General features: G+C 38.0%; 3 protein-coding genes across 8 annotated transcripts; 1 reads left to right on the top strand and 2 right to left on the bottom strand.

Annotated features, from left to right (window-relative positions):
- Positions 1 to 886: 886 nt before the first annotated feature.
- On the bottom strand, positions 887 to 4676 carry cdpf1 (cysteine rich DPF motif domain containing 1). 3 transcript variants are annotated; one of them, XM_053241749.1, is made up of 5 exons: positions 4531 to 4676; positions 3808 to 3948; positions 1687 to 1798; positions 1335 to 1449; positions 887 to 1165 (listed from the first exon to the last, which is right to left on the bottom strand). In XM_053241749.1, exons 2-5 carry the CDS (start codon positions 3915 to 3917, stop codon positions 1077 to 1079), a joined length of 426 nt encoding a protein of 141 aa, XP_053097724.1. In that variant the 5' UTR covers positions 3918 to 3948; positions 4531 to 4676; the 3' UTR covers positions 887 to 1076. The 3 variants fall into 3 exon arrangements, with proteins under 3 accessions (XP_053097724.1, XP_053097723.1, XP_026779520.3); XM_053241748.1 differs by having other exon boundaries at positions 3808 to 3951; positions 4531 to 4674; XM_026923719.3 differs by having other exon boundaries at positions 887 to 1449; positions 3808 to 3951; positions 4531 to 4666.
- On the top strand, positions 3991 to 8785 carry cbll1 (Cbl proto-oncogene-like 1, E3 ubiquitin protein ligase). Of its 4 annotated transcripts, XM_034313359.2 has the most exons (7): positions 4190 to 4366; positions 5086 to 5128; positions 5255 to 5344; positions 5470 to 5576; positions 5701 to 5784; positions 5870 to 5943; positions 6068 to 8785. In XM_034313359.2, exons 3-7 carry the CDS (start codon positions 5263 to 5265, stop codon positions 7059 to 7061), a joined length of 1341 nt encoding a protein of 446 aa, XP_034169250.2. In that variant the 5' UTR covers positions 4190 to 4366; positions 5086 to 5128; positions 5255 to 5262; the 3' UTR covers positions 7062 to 8785. The 4 variants fall into 4 exon arrangements, with proteins under 4 accessions (XP_026779513.2, XP_026779516.2, XP_034169250.2 ...); XM_026923712.3 differs by lacking the exons at positions 4190 to 4366; positions 5086 to 5128 and adding an exon at positions 3991 to 4177; XM_026923715.3 differs by lacking the exon at positions 5086 to 5128 and having other exon boundaries at positions 4183 to 4308.
- A 486-nt stretch (positions 8786 to 9271) lies between these two features.
- LOC113532266 (chloride anion exchanger) lies at positions 9272 to 21549 on the bottom strand. Its single transcript, XM_026923563.3, has 19 exons — positions 21342 to 21549; positions 20975 to 21114; positions 19173 to 19283; positions 18909 to 19066; positions 18484 to 18648; positions 17880 to 18026; positions 17697 to 17779; positions 17358 to 17505; positions 17117 to 17230; positions 16763 to 16840; positions 16355 to 16450; positions 14803 to 14909; positions 14638 to 14707; positions 14411 to 14503; positions 11376 to 11471; positions 10493 to 10720; positions 10011 to 10065; positions 9794 to 9924; positions 9272 to 9606 (listed from the first exon to the last, which is right to left on the bottom strand). Exons 1-19 carry the CDS (start codon positions 21479 to 21481, stop codon positions 9523 to 9525), a joined length of 2244 nt encoding a protein of 747 aa, XP_026779364.3. The 5' UTR covers positions 21482 to 21549; the 3' UTR covers positions 9272 to 9522.
- Between the last annotated feature and the right edge of the window lie 606 nt (positions 21550 to 22155).

Below are 22155 nucleotides of genomic sequence, written 5' to 3'. Positions count from 1 at the left end.
AGTCAGACATTAGTAAGGAATCCAGAAGTCAATTGCACCAAAAGTGAAGTTGGAAACGAGAACCAAATCCAAATAGCCTGAATCATATGTATGTGCTTTTGTTTGACGCTTTTCAATGACACGATGAAACCATTTTGTTTCCTTTGCATTCTGTAAATAGAGGTTTCTTCTGTACTCGTCGTCTCGAAGTGAGGTCAAGTTTTCGGTCACCAGAAAGTGAACACAAATGCTTCTACTGACAACTAGTGGTCAAAACAGAACATTGACTAAGAAACGATAACTCCGTGCTGGCTTGGGAAAAAAAATAAATAAAATTTGCCATTTCCAGATATGATAAAAACTAGGACACATGAACAGAAACCCTTTACTGGGTGGTCAGTATGCACCTCACAACTAACGCTGTCTATTTGCCCAACTATTTAAAAAGCAGCAATAATGGCGGTATATCATTGGTAAATATGAAGCCCATTTGCTCTAGATCTGTCATTTTTTCATGTATGAGCTTTACCACCAGCTCAACTCATTCATCTTTATTTAAGGTTCACTTAAAGGAAAAATCTACCATGAATGACTTCATCTTTAAGTCACAATGCAGCAGTGCTTTAGTGCTTTAGTCTGTCCAGCTCACTCATCTCCTCATCTGTACACTCTGCTCAAACAGATCAGCTTCACATTTCACGCTAATAACTCCATCACCTTGTAGATCGCTAACTAATAGAGATGAATCTCTGCCATAATCACTGCACTGCATTCTGGGATCCAGTGTTTGCTGTTGCCTTTACTTATACACTGGCTTTCTCATTAATATGATATTCAACATTATACATAATTCTCAAGGCACACGACTCAATTTTACATCAAACAGAACAAAACACACTAAACATAATTCATTTCTAACAACACGTTTTATTGCTATACAATATACAGGTTGTTTGATAGCAGTCTCTTAATAATGGATTGATTTAATGGACTGAGTGAATTTCAGGTGTGTTCTGGATGTTGTTTCAATCCTACTGTCATTTCCTGAAGCATCCTCAACGGAAATCCAGGACAATTCACCGTTACAGTTTCCGAAGTTAGGATTCCTGAATCGAATCGGGATCCTGAATTCTTAAAAAGGATTCTCTCTTTTCAGCAGCTTCCTCTTTTACGAGAGAGAAAATGGCTAAATCAGTGTTCAGGCCGTATGCAAAAAAAAAAAAAACATTCAAGTTTAGTAAAAAGGTCCGAATTCACACTGTATCATGTACAAAAAAAATAAATAAATAAAAAAATATTATGTTCAAAATGTCTTCTGTGCACAACATATTTGAGTGTCTCTGCTTGATGTTAACTTTTCTGAGCTGGTTGTTTCTTCGTTATTTCTAGTCGAATCTGCTCTGGAAACTGCTCCAAGTTTTCCCTCACACACTGAAGGCAGAAGCGTTTGGTGTAGAAGATGCTGCAGTCCTGAATAAAACAAACAAACAAACAAAAAAAAGCATGAATATGCAAAAAAATGGTCTTTCTGAACATGTTATTAATCAGATGAGATTTTTCTCACATGTTCTTTGCAACAATGCTGCAACAAATCACAAAACGGTAGTATTAGTTATAAAACCTCTTCATGCAATACAGTTAGAAGTGACATAACATATCCAGTACATTAGATAACCATGTCAATGGAAGAAGCTAGTTAGAGCATACCGTGCCAACACATACGGTCCTGTTACACAAACTGCACTTGGAGCCCAGTATAAGGAATTTGTCTTTGTCTGGAGTGAAAGGATCACGCATGCCATAGCAGTCTTCCAAAAGCCTGAAGGAAAAGGGGTGTAGACGAGCATTGAACAAGGACACAAGCATGTACAAATGAATTGTGTGTTTACTTAATACACCTAATTTGCAGCGACTCTCGTTGGCCATATTATTAGGTGCCGTTTGTAGGTATAAACTGAATGATTGCACTGTGGCTCGTCTGTTGCACAGTTACACAACTGTATGTGCGGTTTGCCATAGGACCCTGAAACTGTGAGGTGGCCTCACTTAACGCAAATTATGCACAGAAAAAGATGAGCTACGAGACCACAGCTGCACAAAAAAACAAGGTAGGTCTATCTACGGATATTTGCATATTATTATCATTATTATTATTGTTATTGTTATTAGTTTTTAAATTATGTTTAATTATTTTAGAAGTTAAATATGATTTTAAATATTATTAATAATTAGTACTATTTATTAAATATATTATTTATTAATACTGTCATTAATATATATCATTGCTATTATTTATTATATATCACAATTGTTCCACTCCGTTTAACCCTGAACTGCATCCAGCTGCTGTTTCTACCTCCACTGTAATGTAAATTACAACTGAGCTTTCCATTTCTGCTTAAGGTGCAATGTTTGTATATTAGGATGATAATTGTGTTGTTTTCTGTGATGTGTGTGTTGAATGTATGGTGTTGTGACCAAACACCAGCCAGTCTGCTATCGAATGGTCCACCAACCACATAATATCGGTTATACCATGTCTACATGGAGTTTTGCATGTTTTCCTTGTGTCCATGTGGGTTTCCTCCACGATCTCTGGTTTCCTTCTTCATCTTCCAAAAACATGCAAACACTCCCAGGCAAAAAAAAAAAAAAAAAAAAAAGGGGACCAAGCCCAAAATGGCAAAATTTGAAGCTTTTAATGGGTTTAACAACAAATCATTGTTCAGGAAATGAGCAAGAATTAAACAAATAGATAAAGGAAGTTAGTATGGGAGGCTTTTCCTTTTGATTTCTTTAACTGTTTAAGCCTTGTGGCCCTCGATGGACTGCATCATGTGCGGCAGATAATAAATAATGATTAATCATTTAAGAAAAGAAAAAAACATCCTAGAAGACATTTTTGGAAAATTCTGTACACCCAGACATTTTAGTTAGTGTTAGTTTGAATTTTACATCAAACATTTTAATCATTATCATGATTTTACCTTTGTGTACAAGAAGACTGTATAAGTGAATTTCCCTGTTTCTAGCTTTTCCCCAAACAAACAGTTCACTGCAGCAAAAGTAAACAAGCAAAGGTTGGCACAGGAGCTCAGGAGTGCATTTGTCTCATGCTTGCTCATTTCCTGACCAATGATTTGTTTTTAAGGCCATTAAAGGCTTCATGTTTTGCCATTTTGGGCTTGGCCCCCTTTTTTTTTTGCCCAGGAGTGTGTAGGTGGACTGGCCACACTAAATTGCCCCTAAGTGTGAATGTGTGTGTGTGGTTTTTTTTTTTACATGGTGCCCTGACTGGTCTGGTGTCCAGTGTTTGTGTGTTGGCTCTGAGTCCACTGTGACCCTGATCAGGATTAAAGTGTTTACTGAAGTGGAATGACTGAATGTATGATGACAGAGATAATGGCAGGACTTGTGTGTGTGTGTGTGTGTGTGTGTGTGTGTGATTTTGAACTTCTTACATGGTTGGGTTAAAGGTTGATTACACCAAATTGTAAACCAAATGTTTTAGCACCAAATAAAGGAAAATGAATTGCTCAATGTTTGTGACACAAACAATATTTTCAGAATACAGCTACTATTAAACAACAAGACAGTAAACAATTGCACCATGAAAAACTCTTACATAAGACTGCCTTTAGGGTTGTTTTTTTTTTTTTTTTTGCAGTTTGCTGAATGAGCATTAATCTTGGATGAAGTTGTTCTGGCTCTTTGGGTCACGTGTCAGCCTGCTGATGGATTAGACACCTCTGATTTGTCAATCTGAATTATTCCATCAGAGTGAGGAACACAGATGAGATGATCAGTAGTTGTTAGCTTTATATTTACCCGATGGCTCTGGTATTTGGTGGTTTCCTGCCGTAGAAGCTGTATGCACAGGACAACTCACACAGCTTGCATGTAAACACTCCAGTCGCAGCTTCCTCAGTGGCGTCCATGTTAGTGGCGGTGTGAGTGCACTTCCGCCCCCTGCTGGTGAGCAAACAGATGTGCAGGGCAATTCAATCATTCAGCTGCCAAAACGGAAGGCAGACGTTTTCAGTATTGTTTTTTTTCCGCATTGTGTTTTTATTTATTTATTTTTTCTGTCTTTTTAAATGAGAGTTTGATTACGGGGCATCACAAGGACTTTTACGCTGAAATGTTGAAACCGGAAGCAGGAAGGAGTTCCGGCTTCACGCAGCTATGGATGCCATTGGTAAGGAGGGAACTTCACATTTTGCATGTTTTTCTTTAGCAATAGAGAACTTTTATCAGCTTTACATTAACAAAACTGGACTTACGCGTGGCACCTGGGATTATTTTAGGAGATAATTTATCATGTTCACGGTTATTGTGTTTTTTTTTCTTTCTTTTTTTTTTAAACAGTGGCTGATTTGGCCTTGAGGTTAGCATTAGCTTTAGCATCAGCTAGCAGATAGAGACGATATGGGCAGAAAAGCGCTTTCGTAAATTACAAAATTAATTTTAGTCTCTTGCAAGCGTATGGTGGTGTATAAATTATCTTTAAGTCATGATTCAGGCAAAAATAGCTACCGTTTAAATACTTACGTTTTTGCTGGTTGTTAGCTTGCTAGCTATTCAACGGTACAGACGTGTTTGGGCGTGGCCTCAGGGCGCCCGTAAACCACGCCCCTTTCACAAACCCCGCCCCCTGACTTATCCATCTATCTATTTATTTATTTATTTACAGGCAGTTGTAGTGATCCAGATGATCATCATCCTGCACTGCATGAGCTCTTTGCATCTTGTCTCTTTTATATTTACGTGCTGTAAAACATCTGCTCAAATAATTTCTTCTCCTAAATTACATTTAAAGGAGATTTAAACATAAACCTCAAATATAAGTGATAAGGGTCAGGTTTTCTCCTTATATCAAAAGATCACGAGCTTCTTTTCACACCTTCAGCATCCTGTTAATGATGTGATGTTTTATTAGTTAATGATTTTTATCTAACTCGCAGTTGGACCGAGTTACGGCAGAGACTCGACTTTTTAGCGATCTGCGTGATCATTTCCAGAATAACTCATGGATGAAAATCACATGTTAATTATAAAAATGAACATGCAAGTCATTCAGGGTGGATCTTTTGTTTCCCTTTAAAGCTAATTCTCCAGATAGTTCATGAGTGCACTCTAGCTTCAGCAGGTATCTGTGTAGATCATCTACAGTATGATTTTGTGCAAACTACTAGATTTAAACCTTCTGAATGTGACCATGATTTTAAAATAAATCTCAACCATCTGATTTTTTTTATTTTTATTTTATATGCAGACAGTGACATGCAGGGAACAGAGGGGGCATTAGGAGGTCCTGATGTCAGAAGGAGGATTCCCATCAAGCTTCTTCCTAAACAGGCTAGAAGTAAGGGTTTTTATATTTCACTCATAGACACAGAGAAGCCTCTGAGCTCAAACACATTACTTCTACTTTTTTTTAACCCATTGTGGTCTGGAATAGTAATATCTACACTGTGTTTCTCTTAACAGAAAGCTTTGCCTACAAGCAGGAGGAGAGGTTTGACTGTGGGGTAAAGGCCGGAGATGCTTATGCTAGCCAGCGGCGATACCCCCAGCCTTTGTTTTGGGATTATAAGGTTTAAATCCTGTGACTGTTTCGTTATTCATTAATTAATTTAAGAAAAAAAAAAAAATCCATTAGCAGTATACCAGAATTAACAAATCCAGTACTTTTGGTGTTAATTTGGCTTCTTTTTCCAGCTTAATCTGATTGGTGAAAAAGATGAAACTCCCATCCATTTTTGTGACAAGTGTGGGCTCCCCATTAAGACTTACGGACGCATGGTGAGCTTCATGCACAAGTCAAAATTTCCAGTTTTTGGTTCCTATAGAGATGCTGTTATGAACTGTTTTCTTTTTTCTTTAACAGATTCCATGTAAACATGTTTTCTGCTATGAATGTGCCGTACTTCATGAAAGGAAAGGTGATAAAATGTGCCCAGGGTAAGTTTTGGAGGAAATTCCCCCTAAATTTTTGCACTAAAACACAAAATATGTCCAAAGCGAAATTTTGTAACCATAACATACGGCGCGTGTATTTAATATTTCATGCACTTTATCGTTTCAGTTTGACGCTGTACAGCTGTACAGACCCAGTCCAGCGGATTGAGCAGTGCCAGCGCGGCTCTCTCTTCATGTGCAGCATCGTTCAGGGCTGTAAACGCACCTACCTCTCGCAGAGAGACCTGCAGGCCCACATCAACCACCGCCACATGAGGGCGAGCAAGACTTCAGCAGGCCGCTCTGATCCTCACCACCTTCCCGGCTCTGAAGTTTCAGAGCGTTTCCGCGTGCCCCCTACTCACATGCCCAAATCCCATGTGCTCATCCCTCCGCCTCTGCCACATGCCACTCACGACCCCTACACTCAGCCGCCTCCTGCCTCTCACGAGGACCTCCGGCCCCCTCCTGGCCAGGCTCCTGCACCCGACATGGGGCCTCCTCGCTCTCTCGCTCAAGAGACCTTCCGCATTACTACGGTGACCACGCGGAAGCACAGCAACCTCATCACCGTCCCCATTCAGGACGATTCGGCGAGCTCCACCTCCCGTGAGCCTCTGAACGCCCCGCCACATCACCACCCAGGAGAGTATCCAGGGCAGCCTGTGGTTTCCCACCCACACCACATGATGGCTCCGCCTCAGCAGCGCTACGGGCCTCCACCTCCTCCACCCCCAATCACTCATCCAATGCAGCATCCAGCACAGGTCTTCAGCCAAGCCCCTCCTCCACCTTTATCCTCAGTTCCTCCTCCTATCACCCCTCCTCCCGGACACCTCATGAGTCAGCTGCCACCGTACATGAACCATCCTCCACCTGGCCCTCCTCCTCAACACGCGGGTCCAGTAAATGCCCCGCCACCCCACCATTACAATCCTCAGTTCTCTGAGGATAAAGGTACCCTCAGCCCACCATTCAACCAGCCAGGAGGACTGAGTCCTGGGATGTGGCCCGCTCCCAGAGGACCGCCCCCTCCCAGAATGCAAGGTCCTCCTCCGCAGGGACAGATGCCTGGACCTCATCACCCAGACCAGGGCCGATACAGACCCTATTACCAGTAGAATGATTTTGTTGGTAGCTTTGAACGTCGATCTCATAAGTGACTCTGTGGTAGGGGTTTGGAATTCTGTATAGTTGAGTTAGTGTATAAAATAGGACTGCATACGTTTGAAGACTTCGCAATTAATTTCTCATATTAGAACATATACCTTTAATTATGGCCAATATTTTGGATTTAAAACATGTATTTGGCAATATTTTAAAAACTTTGTCGAATGTGTTGCTTCAGGAATGTATTACGAATTAAATACTCAATGAGGATTGATTTTATCATCAGTGGTTTTTCATCTTCTTTTTCTTTTCTTTTGTTTTTTTGGCTTTTTGAGGTTTAGCTGAGCCGTTGATATTTACTAGCAGATGCTCTTGCCCTTGATTACTGAGAAGGGTGAGAGTGCATCCAGTGTATGTAACCTAACCCAAGGAAAATAAGAGAAGAGGCCACCTTATTTGGGATAACGTGTGTAAAGATTTCCTGTTAAACTTACACTTTTCAACTACAAATGTGCCTCACAGATGAAGAGATCTTCACTCCAGAGCCACCATATACAGTGAGGTGACCATGTGCAGTCCTATAACACCCCCAAGTTTATACCACCCGTCAGTGCATGCAGGTTCTGTAGGTCTTTTCAAAGAAAGGTAATGACAATACGGTAAGAATTGTAATATTTAATAAACTTCAGTAAAAAAAAAAAAAGCAAGAAAAGAAAAATATAATAAGTGTGCTTGATTGGGTTGATCATCCCTCATCTTGTCATGACTGAATAGGTCAGCATTCTGTATTCATGACTCTTAAATGCCTTTAATCACATATACTGAGTCTTATTATATTAAGTGCAGTTACAGCAGCACGCTAATGTTAATGCTGGAATGTTTAATGAATTTCAGAAAGCAAAAACGTGTCTTGTAGACCTTAAAATGATAGACTGTCAATTCTATAACAATTCAAGTAATAGATTTGCAAAACTGGCAAGGAGTCATTTTGGTGCTGACATTTTGGCTCTTACTGGTGAGCTGAGCCAAGTGACTCACTAAATAAGAGCTGGAATTCCCATCACTAATGTGTACATCAGGTAAAAATTCTCTTCACTGGACAACACTGTGTTTATTAATGGCATAAATAATTCCTGATAATTCCTGCTTTTGTGTTATTGTGTTATCACCGTCCAATTTAATAGGAACACCTGTAAACCTGATCATTCATGCAGTTATCAGCCAATCATGTAGCAGCAGCACAATGTGTAAAATTATGCATTTACAGGTCAAGAGCTTAAGTTAATGTTCACATCAGAATGAAGAAAAAGTGTGATCTCTGTGACTTTAACCGTGGCATGGATGTTGGTGCCAGATGGGCTGGTTTGAGTATTTCAGAAACTGCTGATCTCCTGGGAATTTCACACACAACAGTCTCTAGAGTTTACACAGAATGGTGTGAAAAACAAAATACAATTAGTGAGCGGCAGTTCTGTGGGTGGAAACACCTTGTTGATGAGACGGGTCAGAGGAAAAGGGCCAGATTGGTTCGAGCTGCCAGGAAGTCTATAGTAACTCTCATGATCACTCTTTACAACTTTGGTGAGCAGAAAAGCATCTCAGTATGCACAAAACATTGAACCTTGAGGTGGATGCACTTCAACAGCAGAAGGCCACATCATTTCCACTCCTTTCATTCAAGAACCAGAATCTGAGGCTATCATGGGCACTGACTCACCCAAACTGGACAGCTGAAGATTAGAAAAAAATCATCTGGTCTTTTTCGAGTCTTCAGCTGTCCAGTTTGGTAGAGTCTGTGCTCATGAGAGCCTCACATTCTTGTTCTTGGATGACAGGAGAGGAACCTGATGTGGTCTTCTGCTGTTGTAGCTCATCCACCTCAAGGTTTGATGTGTTGTGTGTTCTGAGATGCTTTTCTGCTCACCATGGTTGTAAAGAGTGCTTATTTGAGCTACTACAGACTTCCTGTCAGCTCAGGTCAGTCTGGTCATTCTCCTCTGATCTCTCTAATTCAGCAAGGTGTTTCAGCCTGCAGATCCTGCGCACACAGGATGTTTTTTTGTTTTTCTCACCATTTTGTGTAAACTCTAGAGATTGTTGTGTGTGAAAATCCCAGTAGATCAGCAGTTTCTTAAATACTCAAACCAGCCCTTCTGGTACCAACAACCAAGCCACAGTTAAAGTCACAATGATCAGACTTTTTCCCCATTCTGATGTTTGATGTGAACATTTGAAGCTCTTGACCTGTATCTGCATGATTGTATGCATTGCACTGCTGCCACATGACTGGCTGATTGGACAACTGCATAAATGTGCAGGTGTTCCTATAAAAGTGGACGGTGAGTGTGTATGTGAATGTGGTGGTCACAGACACCTAATTCACAGCTTAGTAATAAACATCTGAGACAATACAATTTTATGACATACATGTTCATTGTGTGTGCACTGTTATTAAATATCGATATAAAACATCTATAGACGTGTATTAGATGGATTTTCGGTTCTCCGCTGATATAATCCATTGCTCTGGTCGTTTGACCCTTTGAAGCATGTCTCCTGTGAATACACATGCACAGGACATCCATAGGTCAGTGTTTATATTTGATATTTGGCACTCTCAATAAAGAATTGTGAACCTATTTAATGTTTAGTTTGTAACTTATCAGACATTGTTTACACTGTTTAGTAATTGGTAACGGGAAACTAACACATTTTTGGGTCATTGCTTAAAATATTCTTGTACCTTTTCCTGTGAATTATCTGGTTGCTCCTTCTGAATGTACAATATGGCATCATGGAGAGTGGGAAAGAACATGGACGACGTGATTTCATCGTCAAAAAACATGCAACTGTGCAGCTTGTCCAAGACGTACACTACAAAAACAGTCCTCAGGTGGTTAATGTTAGACAAAGGACCACTAATAAATGATAAGTAATATGAAACTTAAAAGTATAATTACCATCACATGAAACAATGTAGATTCCCACATCCACTCGAATGAATTCCTTTAATATCTGTGTACAGAAAGATCACATTAAGTAACATTAAGCTCAGCAAAAATGTTACGTTAGCAGAATGTTTTTTTGAACGTTACTGCCTGGGTGTTCAGAGAACATCTTGTATAAGGCTTATAAACAGTCCTTCAATGTTGCGCAACCTTTGTAGATGTAATATTAACACAAACGTTTCCATAATGCTATGTCCAGGACATTGTGTGAGGATTTTCTATTAACATTGCGAAACAAACCGTTTTTCCAACATTGCAGGAATGTTACAGCCCAACCTTCTTAGAATGAATTGAATACTTAATGAACTTTCTCTGATAGCTGGGTGGATGCATCTTTATACCCAGGAGATTATTTTTAAAAATAGTTCTCATTTTTTTTTCGGTCACTTAACAAGCTTTTAAATTTCTTTTACATATTTAACGAGACAAATCACCGTTTTAAGGCCTTTGATTCCTGAGATGTCAATGAAGGAGACAGCAGAGAAGTCCAAGACGAGACTGTGGATGTCCACTGGAGGAACATACATGTTGACAGGAAGCTCTGCTTTCCAGTTCACCTGAATAGGAAGGTCTGAGAAGTCTATTGGCTGATCTAAGCCCTCCATGTTGCTCTCATCCTCTGACATCTCATTAGTTGAGCAGCCTATGGCTTCGAAGCCTCCCTGAGTCGGAAAATATTAACAGGTAAGAAAGAATGTTACAGTTCAAGAGGATCATAAGTTTTTTTCTGACTTGCATTTCAACAAGTAAACACGTGACATCATGCGAACAATGTGATCTCCTGTAAAAAAGAATTATTCATGTGAGTCACAACTGAAAAATGAAAATAAATGAGTCGTGTAAAAATCATATGTAAGAATAAAATCATGCATCTGAAACATGAAGTGTCTAAAAACCAAAATTGGAAAAATTTCACGTGATGTTTGCGGGTTTTTTTTGTAAGTGAGCGACTCTTCTATGACTTCCATTTTCTGATCATGAAGTTCACAGAAAGCAGTTAAAGGAACAGGACATTTTTTAATTTTTAGTGAATTACTTTCTACTATCTTTAAAAATATAAAAGCAGGGTTTCACAGGATGATCTTGTTGAACTGAAAGAGTTTTATTATAAGCTGTAATACTGACAACAACACGAATAAGCGTCATGACTTCATCATGACCTTTGTGTCATCATGACCTTTTTGTTATAAGGTTCTATCTGAGTTAAGAATTAAATGGAGATTATAATCTTATAATACTATAATAATAATTCTTGCAGAAATACAGCTCAGATGTGATATTATTAGAATAACTAGCAATTTATGACACAGGACTTACAGGTGTTATGTGTAACTGCCCATTTTTGATCATTTTTCTGATCTGTCGCAGTGCTTTGTTCCTCTTTTTCAGAACTCTGAGTGGATTGAATCCCACCTGAGAACACAGAGAAGTAAAAGGTGTGAAACTCTTTTAACTGGGGTTGGAGTTTTCCATGATCTTTGTCTCCTCCCAGCTTGAGCCTTTTGTCTCAATCATGCCTTGGTCTTGACCATAAGTCTTTAAAAATGTATCTTAAATCAACGTTTCCTCCAATTCTGTCCACTGGTGCGCTTTCGTTGTCAATGCAGGCTGCTCAGTGCAGCAATATCAGCATGCAGATTATGCAAACCATAAATTGTTTTACAATGGAACCAAGAAAAAAAAAAAAACGGGCTATTTTGTGGAAAGGCACTGAATCTTCAGGGATAACACTGAGTTTCAGCAGATAATTCTAAAATAGTTAAATAGCTAACTGCTAACTTGCTATCTAGCTAACTTTTTGGGTTTTGTTTATATTAAAATGTACTATTTATTGTTACGTTAGAACATTACATTAACTCATTACTGGCAGGGGTGGAAACAAGGATGGGTTACTGAAGGGACCTAATGGACACAGGCCCAGGGGCCCATAGAGTCAGGGGCCCCCAAAGCCAGAGCCTTGGCATAAAGTCTCTCTATTAACTACCCAGAGTCAAAGGGCCAAAAGTCTCCCTGAAAAACTGCAGAATTAGGCTACACAATTACTTTGAAGATGTCACAAGAAAGAAACCACCATTACACCTTCAAGGTGAGTGTTTATCACTTTAATTTTCTGTAGAACTTTGGGGATCGAATCCTCTGTTATTGATGCCATTTAATATTTTAATAAGTTAATCATTGTTTAACTTGTTTAAAATGCTCTATCAGTTAACACCAATAACCTAGACTCTGAAATTAGAATATGATGTTTCTAGGAAGAGCTAACAAACTATGTAAGTATATACTATTAGATCACAGAGTTATTATACTGATTAAAGTTTTTTTTTAATTAATTCATCCTTTTTTTTATTGGCCGCGAGCTGCTATGGTGAAAGACAGGATTACGCACTTGGGATCACGCGGTTTCCTCATGGCCAGATAGCTACACTACAAGCGTAGAGATATGGAGGAGAGAGGCACTGAAGTAGCCTACTGAAAGTTTACTGCAGTAAGAGATTTATGAGATAAGGCATGTTCCCCTATTATTGACATTATTTTATTGATTTCAGTGGAACTGTCATAAAGGTTATTTATAGCTGTGTTAATTAATAGGGTTCAAAACATACCTTAAAATGATCACGCAATCATGATTTTATATTGCGTATGTCCTTATCACACTGAAAGTAATTCCACTTTACGTATGTGGCTTCCAGACCTGGAGTTTGACAAATGTGATACTTGATAATGGGGAAGTGGAAATATGGTGGGTGTAGTGAAACCCAGCACTGCCCTAAATCCGGCCCTGGTGTGGTTGGTTTCGGGGAGAGCTAAGGACGAATTCATATTAATCGGTGTTATTTAACATCATGCCCTGGCTATGGAGGGAGGTTATGGGGGGGGCCTTTTGTGTGTCTTGTTCCTGGGGCCGATTGTCTCATAATCCATCCCTGGGTGGAAAGTAACAACCTACATGTTACAGTACATGATTACATGGTTCACTGTAATGATACTTTTTTGATCATAATTAAATCGTAGTGCTTTTACTTGAGCTTTTCAGAAATTAAATAATCAACTTTCTACATTAATTTTTGATCTCTGTTGAAGAGAAAAAAATGTCAGCCAAATAAAAGATTGTGCAAATTTTATGCAATGCAAATTTTAAATAAATCAAATTTCGAGACACAATCAAAATAAAGCAGCTTCATGACGTCTACACAAACGTCTACACTTCAGGTGTCAAGCGTAGCAGTAATGTTTAAGACAGTTTAAACAGATGAGCATGCCTGGCCCAATTTATCAGGTATCTTCAGTTTTTAATGCTTGAAAGGAAATCATGTGATAATGGTCTACATGTTATGCAAGTGGAGGTAGCGGCATTTCACAGCTCAACATCCAACCTGCTTAGATATGTACAGGAAAGCCATTAGCTAGCTGAGTAAGCTACACTAGCTAGCCAGATCTTTTAAGATTTTAAAATATGAAAGCTCTGTAATAAACTTAAGATATCACTATAATGTTCAGTAGCGACTGCTTGTTGTGTAAAATATATCTAAGTGATGCCTATAGGTAATGCTCAGGATTATGTGAAAGGGGAATCTTTGGTAATGTAAATATGTACTGTAACTAGAAACATGTATGAATTGACATAAGCTAGTTAATGAATCTACAAATTACTGAAATCCCAACAGCTTTTGGATAAGTTAGCTAGTCACCTAACATTAACTTTGTTTATATACTGTTGATAGGGTAAGGTGGTGTTCAGTTCAGTATTGCTCACTTGGTTATTTAACACAAAAGAATAAAAAAGAGAACATTTTCAGATTTGTTGTGTCAATTGTAAGCATATAAAAAGTCATTTGTAAAGTAATTACTCAAGTTTTTTTTTGTTGTTGTTTTTTTCATGAGACTTACACTTAAGTCATTTCCTTGATCGTTGGTTTTCATTTTGCTCAAGTGAATTATTACTACAGTAGTAGTACTTTTACTGAGTCAGTGTGGTTTGTATTCTTTCCCCCAATGCTACTAGGCTACTGCTGAAACACAATTTCTTTTAGAACTGTTGTCCAACTTTATTTTTCTGAACCGTCTACACACAGCTAACTAGATAATGGAGCTAGTTAACTTTAGGTCACTGCTTTCCACAATAGTAGCTAACCTTAGCACCTTAGCTTAGTCTATTTTTCACAATGCTAGTGTAGGTAATCTGTACTCTTTCATGTTCTTCCAACTCCAATATACTCTATGAAAAAAAAAATAAACAGTGAACGGCCTTGATCTTAGTCTTGTCTTTAGTCTTGGTCTTGTCTTAACAATTAAAAGTCTTGCCCTGATCTCAAAAAAAAAAAACAAAAAAAAAAAAAACAAGAACTACTTACAGCTTGCACTAGTTTGTCCCTGAAGAACTCAATGTTTGCAAAAAATAATGGTGAGGGGATTCTGAATATTTTAACTCCTCCAGGTTCATAAATCTGTAAATAAAGGGAAAAAAATAAACAGCATCTTTTTATTCAAGGTATTATATTCATTTTATTCATATTCATTATGTCATTTTATAGATGGTGAGAATGTTGGTGTATTAGATAAAATATGAGCAGAAACTCACAGAGATGTAATCTTTGCGGTCTCTGTAGATATCAGTGCCTTTGATGTTGGCCAGTACAGAGCAACGTGGACTGGGATAAAAATGAACATGCAAGATCATTAATAATGGATCATTTATTTTGGCTTTTATGTTGCTTGGATCTTGCATATAACTGTCCAAACTTACAACTGAGTACGGAAGATGACTGTGAGCAGTTCCACACCGAGACCTACAGCTAGTCCCAGTGGCAGGTTCAGAATAATGGCGGCTGCACATGTCACAACCCAGGTAACCTGGAATAGGGAAGGTTATAGAGAAGAATCCGATTAAAACAGAGAAAGTATTAGAGTAAAACTTTGAGTACTAAGTAAAAACCCAAAGTTGCAGATTGGTTAATTTTTTTGGATGGATGACACATAATCCACCTAATGATTTGACAAAAAAAAAAAAAAGGAAAACACAATTTTGTGGAAAATTCAAGATTTGGGGAAAAAAAAAAAAAAAACATACACAATTTTGCACTTGCTTCAAATGTAGAAGCCCCATGCAGGTATCCAACCTTTGCCTGTTTAGTCACTATAAATCTCAAGTAGCTAACAATTAATTTTTGTTTTCAGTAGATGAAGGCCCTTTATGTATTTGCTTTAAGAAAGGAATAAAACATGACAGATTGTACTGTAAAAGGAAAATAATCAATGACAGAGTGATGTGATGCATTACCACCCTGAAGTTGATTATTTTCCTATAATGGCATGTCCCAAAGTGTTTCATTCCTTTTATACCACAGCAATTTGTCAACAATTAGAATTTTTAATTTATTAATGAACAACATGTCATACTCTTTAATGGTTTATAGTTCCATTTAATATCGTGGAATTCATGTGAGCACTTCTCTTATTACTTGCATTATAGCAGATAAACATTTGTTTGTCAGCCTTTCTTTCTTTTTTCAATCTCTTGAAGTTAATAAGGCAAAAAAAATTGTTACTGAGAAACTGCAAAGTGCTGAAAATGGAGACTCCTTTCATAAATGTTAAATAAATGTCTCCTTATAGAAGGCTTCACCATATCAATGATTAGACATTTCGTTAAATAACAGCACTTCCTTAATCCACTTATTATTAGGCTTAGATTAGGTGGAGCGTCCGCCATGTAAGTCTCTGTGTGAGAGTTACTATAGAAAGATTACTTATTACAACAAGCACATTAATATAAACCTGTGATTTGAATTATAGCCATGCTGTTATAAAAAATTAATCAACACCCTCTGGCCAAGCAGATTCGAAAATTCATCAGCACTGTGGTATATATGATATTATTGAGATATATAATCTCATTTTTAACTAAACAGTCTTGGAAAATAGCATGAAGAGTCTGCATTTACCATCTGCATCATTTTTGGCTTTTCTGGTATAGAGTCGCCTCCAAACATTTGGAGACGGGTGTGTTTGCTCATTTTTATAGATGAATAAGTCATGCTGTGTCCTGAACCATATCTGCAAGTCCATGGCATCATATTACTGAATAATTGGATGGAGCAAGATGGGGCAAGATTGAAGTGTTTGGGGTAAATGGAGCAGGTAGCATGGGTCTCCACCAGGAGGGTTGTGTAAGCGCCAATAAACATAATCACACATGCTCTTACTTTTGGTCAGTTGTGTTCTCTGAGATTATTACCATGGGAAATAGGTAATAATCAGTGTTAAAGTGCCTTAAAAGAAACAAAGAGAGTGCTCACGAAATCAGCTTTGTCCTTCCTCCAAAGGTATGGAAGCTCTCTGAACTGCAACAGCATGCCTTTGAGGTTCACAATCACGAGAGCTCCCAAAACAGACTGCAAAAACAAGTAAGACAGTGTAGAAGAAAAGAATGTAAGAATGTTTAATCGTTTTTACATTTATGTAGTGCGGAGGTAGTGCATCTCTTGTATCCTCTATGATGATTATAATAAAACATGCGTTTAAAATTCTTATTATTTCTATCTACTTTATTTGATAATGATTGAAATTTTGATGACTATGAAATGTACTTGATAATGACTAGTCAATGTCTTAACTAGTCGATGTCTTCCAACAGGTTAGTCAGTGGAAAAAAGATGACTGTGAAAAGGTAGACAATGTCTTTGGAGAATTTCCTTTTCACTCACCCTTGGCAGTGGCTCAAGCAGGAATCCTATTGAAAGTGTGACGATCATTACTATAATTGCTGAGATTAGACCTGCTATCTGTTGAAAAAAGTTAATATGTCATCCCTAGTTCTCAACTGTGCAATAAATCTTACAAATGATAAACCGAACCCTTTATAAACTTTAATGACAGTCTCCCTCATAAACTGTAAAAGCATGTCTCAGGTGTACAACACAGCAAAGATTTAATACTGAATAATGAATAGTGCGTACATGAACCTTTGATACATATTGAGTATTTCACACCTTAACTACCAAGGTCAAAGGCAGTGCTTGGTGTAGTAAAGGGATCAGCAGAGGCATTCTGATACTTACCTGTGTTTTCCCCCCTGTGCTTTCTTGTACTGCTGTCCTGGAAAGTGCAGTGCTGGCTGCAAAGGATCGAAAAGATGCTCCGAATATATTACTTACTCCAAAAGCAATGAGCTCCTGTCAACATTAAAAAAATTTAAAAAAAAACATTGCTTCAGTTGCCACAGATATGATTACATTTCAAACAGAAGGCACAGTCAAAGTCATTTTTTTAAAAAATTTAGTCCTATTTTGGATTTCTCACCTGATTTCCATCAACAACGTAGTCATGCTTGACAGAATAGACTTTAGCCACAGAAAAGGCCACAGCAAAGCCCACTATAGCTATAGGGAAGGCATCTCCTACACTTTGTTTCATCACTTCCACATTTGGAGCAAACGGAGGTTCGTATCTAAAGGTATGAATGGCAAAACGCAATACCTCATATATGCTGAGTGCTCCATTCTATACAATATGTCATTGCTACATAAATACTCTATATATGAAATCCTTACATATTCCATTATCACACATTAGAAAGTGAATTTTGACAAATATTAACATATTACAGATTTTCTTCAAGTAAATATGATAAATCCTTACCCATCTATCATCTTTCCAATCACAATCACATTATATCTTGCTTCAAAATTAAATCCATAAGAGCATCCACAAGCAATGATGGTCTAATGAAGAAGGTATAATAAGCATTAGGGTTTACAAAATCTCTTTTGATATCTGGGAAATTCTGCAATGTTGAAATGTTGCCTGTCATGTGATACTCACCATGATGATTTCAACTGGAATGGGCACACGTAGCTTGAATTTGTCGTTGAGCTCCTTTCCTATATACACCACTACCATGATCACAATGGAGGTCAACAAATCAGCAATATTTGTCTTATAGAGCTGAGTAAAAACTTGCCCCAAAGTCTGAAATCAAAAATTAAGACTGTATAAAAACAAGTATTTTAAGAATAAAAACATTCTTTCAGTTTTTACTAGTTGGATTTTCCCATATAATGACCCTAGCACTCGATAAAGGAAAGGAAAGGCTAGAACATGTGTTTCCTGCCACTACATCTTTACCCACTGCTGAGCAGCAGTGCAAACGACATTAATGCACTATGAGGAGAATACTAAACATCCATCTCTGCTAACCAGATATCCAGTTTGTATTGTTGTATAATGGCAGGAAAAAATAACCCCCTGTCTCTCCTTTACCAACAGAAATTAATAGTCTACTCTGGGATATGATATGTGCACTTCAGTAGGTTTACTTCACATTTTAAAAAGCAGTTTGAAAAACATATTGATAGGTTGTTTCCACATCAGTTTTAACAAAGCATGCTAGAATTATAATTATCTTCTTAATTCATTTTGTACTCACATCGAAAATGTTGAATGCATCACTGCTGCCTTTTACATCCAGCCCGAGCACAAACTTGAGCTGTGATACCAGGATGTGAATTGCAGCAGCAGTAGTGAACCCGGATACCAGAGTCTCAGACAGGTATATGACTATGAAGCCAATCTGCAGCACTCCCAAGGCAAGCTGAGGAAAATCATGTATGATTTATATGAAAATTGAGAAATCATACAGACTTAAAATATATTTAAATATCCATTCGTTGTATTTTAACTTCTGATGTAATATTTTACTTCAAATGATTCTTAGTATGTTCCTTAGTGTATAATGTGCTGTTCTTTTTACTGATTTTTGTAAAGACTAGCAATTTGTTCTAATTATATTAGTAAAGGATGATGAAAATGTGATAATCTGAAACTGATAGAAGTACTATTTATACTGGCTACCTGGAAAATGCCCATAAGAAATGTGACAGAAGAGGCGACTACAACTCTTTGTTCTTCCTCGGACAGTCCCTCAAATCCAGTAATGTTTACAGTAGTGTTACCAGGTACCAACCTCTCTACAACACCGCCAACCATCAGACTCAGAACAGGAAAAGGACCTGAGAGAGTCAGATAGGAAAGCTTAAGATCTGCAGAAATAAAAGCTTAAAATCTGCATATCAGTTGCCGAGATGCTGTGTCAGTACTGCATCAGGAGCTGCGCACCTACTGACAGGTGTCTGGATGTGCCCAAGAAGAAGTAAGTCAATACAGGAAAAAATGCAGCGTATAGTCCATATCCTGGTGGTAAAACAGCCAGCAAGGCGAATGCAAGTCCTGGAGAAATATAAGAAAAATATTGCAAGTATCTGTGAGGTTCTTCTACAGTTTCTTCTCACCGTCACTATGAAAAGCACTTGGAATTCTTATTTAAAATTCCTCATAGAACTAAATGTAGCCTTGATATACACTTTCTGTGTATTTAATGAGGAACATCTGTACACCTGCTCATTCATGCAGTTATCCTATCAGCCAGTGTGGCAGCTACACAGGGCATAAATTCATGCAGATACAGGTCAAGAGCTTCAGTTATGTTCACATCAAACATACTGCTTGGAAAAAAAATGTCATCTCAGTGACTTTGACTGGGGCATGGTTGTTGGTGCCAGAGGGTTGATTTGACTATTTCAGACAGAAACGGAAATCTGAGGCTACGGTGCACACAGACTCACTAAAATTGGGCAATTGAAGATTGTAAAATGGCCATTCGATGTTTTTCCCATCTTCTACTGTCCAGTTTCCATGAGCCTGCTGTTGTAGCCTATCCATCTCAAGTTTTAAACCATGGTTGTTGATACCGGATGGGCTGTCATAGCTAGAGGCTCGTTGAAACTGGACAGTTGAAGATTAGAAAAAAATTCACCTGGTCTTTTTCCAGTCTTCAACTGTCCAGTTTGGGTGAGTCTGTGCTCATGATAGCCTCAGATTCATGTTCTTGGACGACAGGAGTGGAGCCTGATGTGGTTTTCTGCTGTTGTAGCCCATCCACCAAAATGTTTGATGTGTTGTGCATTTTGAGATGCTTTTCTGCTCAGCACGGTTATAAAGAGTGATTATTTGAGTTACGGTAGTCTCCCTGATGTGAATAATATGAACAATAACTGAAGTTGTTTACCCGTACCTGCATTTTGCAATGTGCTGCTGCCACATGATTGGCTGCTTAGATAATTGCATGAATGAGCAGATGTGCAGGAGTACAGGCGTTCCTAACACATTTGTTTTGTAGATAAACATAGTAAAAAGATAAAAATGTAAATAGTTTACATTTAGGGCAGTTGTCTGACATATATAAGAATAGTTTCCTGGCCCCATTGTGTTATAGTAGCATTATTAGTCCCGATAATAATGGGTGGTCAATACTGAAGAACAAAATCGATATATAAAACAGATACACTGATATATCTCTAGCCGGAGCTGAAGAGGTGACATCCTGAACCACTGGTTCCTTCATGTTCCCAGTTGCAAGGGTCAGATCTGTCTAAGACTGTCTGACTTGCATTGCACCTGACTCTCACTCTTCTTCTTTCAGATGATGAGCTCATTTTGGGCTGACCTTTCCCCTTAGATCTGTTCATCAAAGGTGGAGCATTAAGCTCTCAGTGACATAGTCCCAAGAATCACTGAAGTACACAAGCCTATTCATGACAAGTTCTCAGTCCATGAAGGGAAATATGCCAGAAGTTTATAAGTTTGTTAAATAGGACCCAAACAGAGAACAACTTCAAATTATACTATATTTCACATAGAATTCTTGATATTCTTGTTTAAAAATGCTCACTGTAGAAATCGTTTTGCTGTCCACAATAAGACTAATCTCAGCATCTAAATATCAGCATCTCTTTTAGGATACTTATCTAGGTGTTATTTGTTATTGGATCGAAAGGAAAATTTGTGGTATCACCTGTTCCTACCTGATAACTGAAACATTTCACTCAATTGCTAAGTAAGGAAGTGAGAAAAAGTACTACCTTGCAGTACAGACACAAGTCCTGTGCTGACTCCAGATATTATGTCACCCAGCAGCCATTGTTTAAATTTGTATATTTTTACCCACCCGATGATGGGGAAAAAAGACAATACTGCATTCTTTAGCCGTGTGGAATCACACCTAATGTAAAACACAAACACTGAAATAAATAAACTATATTAAAAATATCCTGTGACAAACACAACCAAAAAGAGCAAATATATTCAAACAAAATAGCCAAACTCTGTTTAATTCAAACAAAATAACCAAACTCTGTTTAATGTTTTATGAAACATGGAAAATGACATTTTTGTGGCACAATATTTTAGCTTCACAGTATTTTAGTGTTTAGATTGAATAGTTCTTACGTGAAGTATTCCCTGATATGATCTAGTAGAACCTTGCGTATCCTGTCTTCCCTTCTGAATTCTTGTGAAAGGGAATCTTCAGAGAACACCTGTCTTTCTACCAAATAGAGTCCATCCACTAGTTCTGCCTCTTTCCCCATTTGCAAAATCCAGGTAAGGTAAAGAGCAGGAGGAGTTACTGCATCTCTTGTGCGTGTTTTTAGGACTCAGCTTGGAGAATATATGCATCTGCTTTTACGTTGCAGACTCTTTAATCATTTACAGATGTAAATCAGGTTGCCATCACAGCATGATAATCTGAGTCATCCTTCCTTGTGTGTATGCTGACACAAGATTAAGGAAGTGTATATGCCAGAGTTTATATCAGGGAAAAGCTAATAATTTATTTCAGGATTACAGAACAAATATTCCTCATTCATTTCTCATCTAAAACACTGTTGACACACTTAACCTTGAACTTCCTACCAGTTAGTTTTCTCTCAAGATTCCTTGAATATGTTTGATTTCTTAATGACCAATCTGAATTCTCATGCTATTCTGACTTGCACCATTCTGATGTAAAGATATGATAAGATATGATATCACATAAAAATGTCCTGCCCAATTCTTGCAGATCTCTGTAGGAAAGGAAAGTAGTAATTTATTCAAATAATCTATCTATCTATCTATCTATCTATCTATCTATCTATCTATCTGTCTGTCTGTCTGTCTGTCTGTATATACTGCATACACACTGATCGGTCATATCATTAAAACCAGCTGCCTAATATTGTGTAGGTCCCCCTTGTGCTGCCAAAACAGCTCTGAGCCATCG

This window comes from Pangasianodon hypophthalmus, chromosome 18 (assembly GCF_027358585.1).
Source record: "Pangasianodon hypophthalmus isolate fPanHyp1 chromosome 18, fPanHyp1.pri, whole genome shotgun sequence".
In the NCBI taxonomy this organism is placed as follows: Eukaryota; Metazoa; Chordata; class Actinopteri; order Siluriformes; family Pangasiidae; genus Pangasianodon; species Pangasianodon hypophthalmus.
The sequence above is the reverse complement of the archived record's forward strand: the minus strand, read 5'-3'. Positions and strand labels throughout refer to the sequence as shown.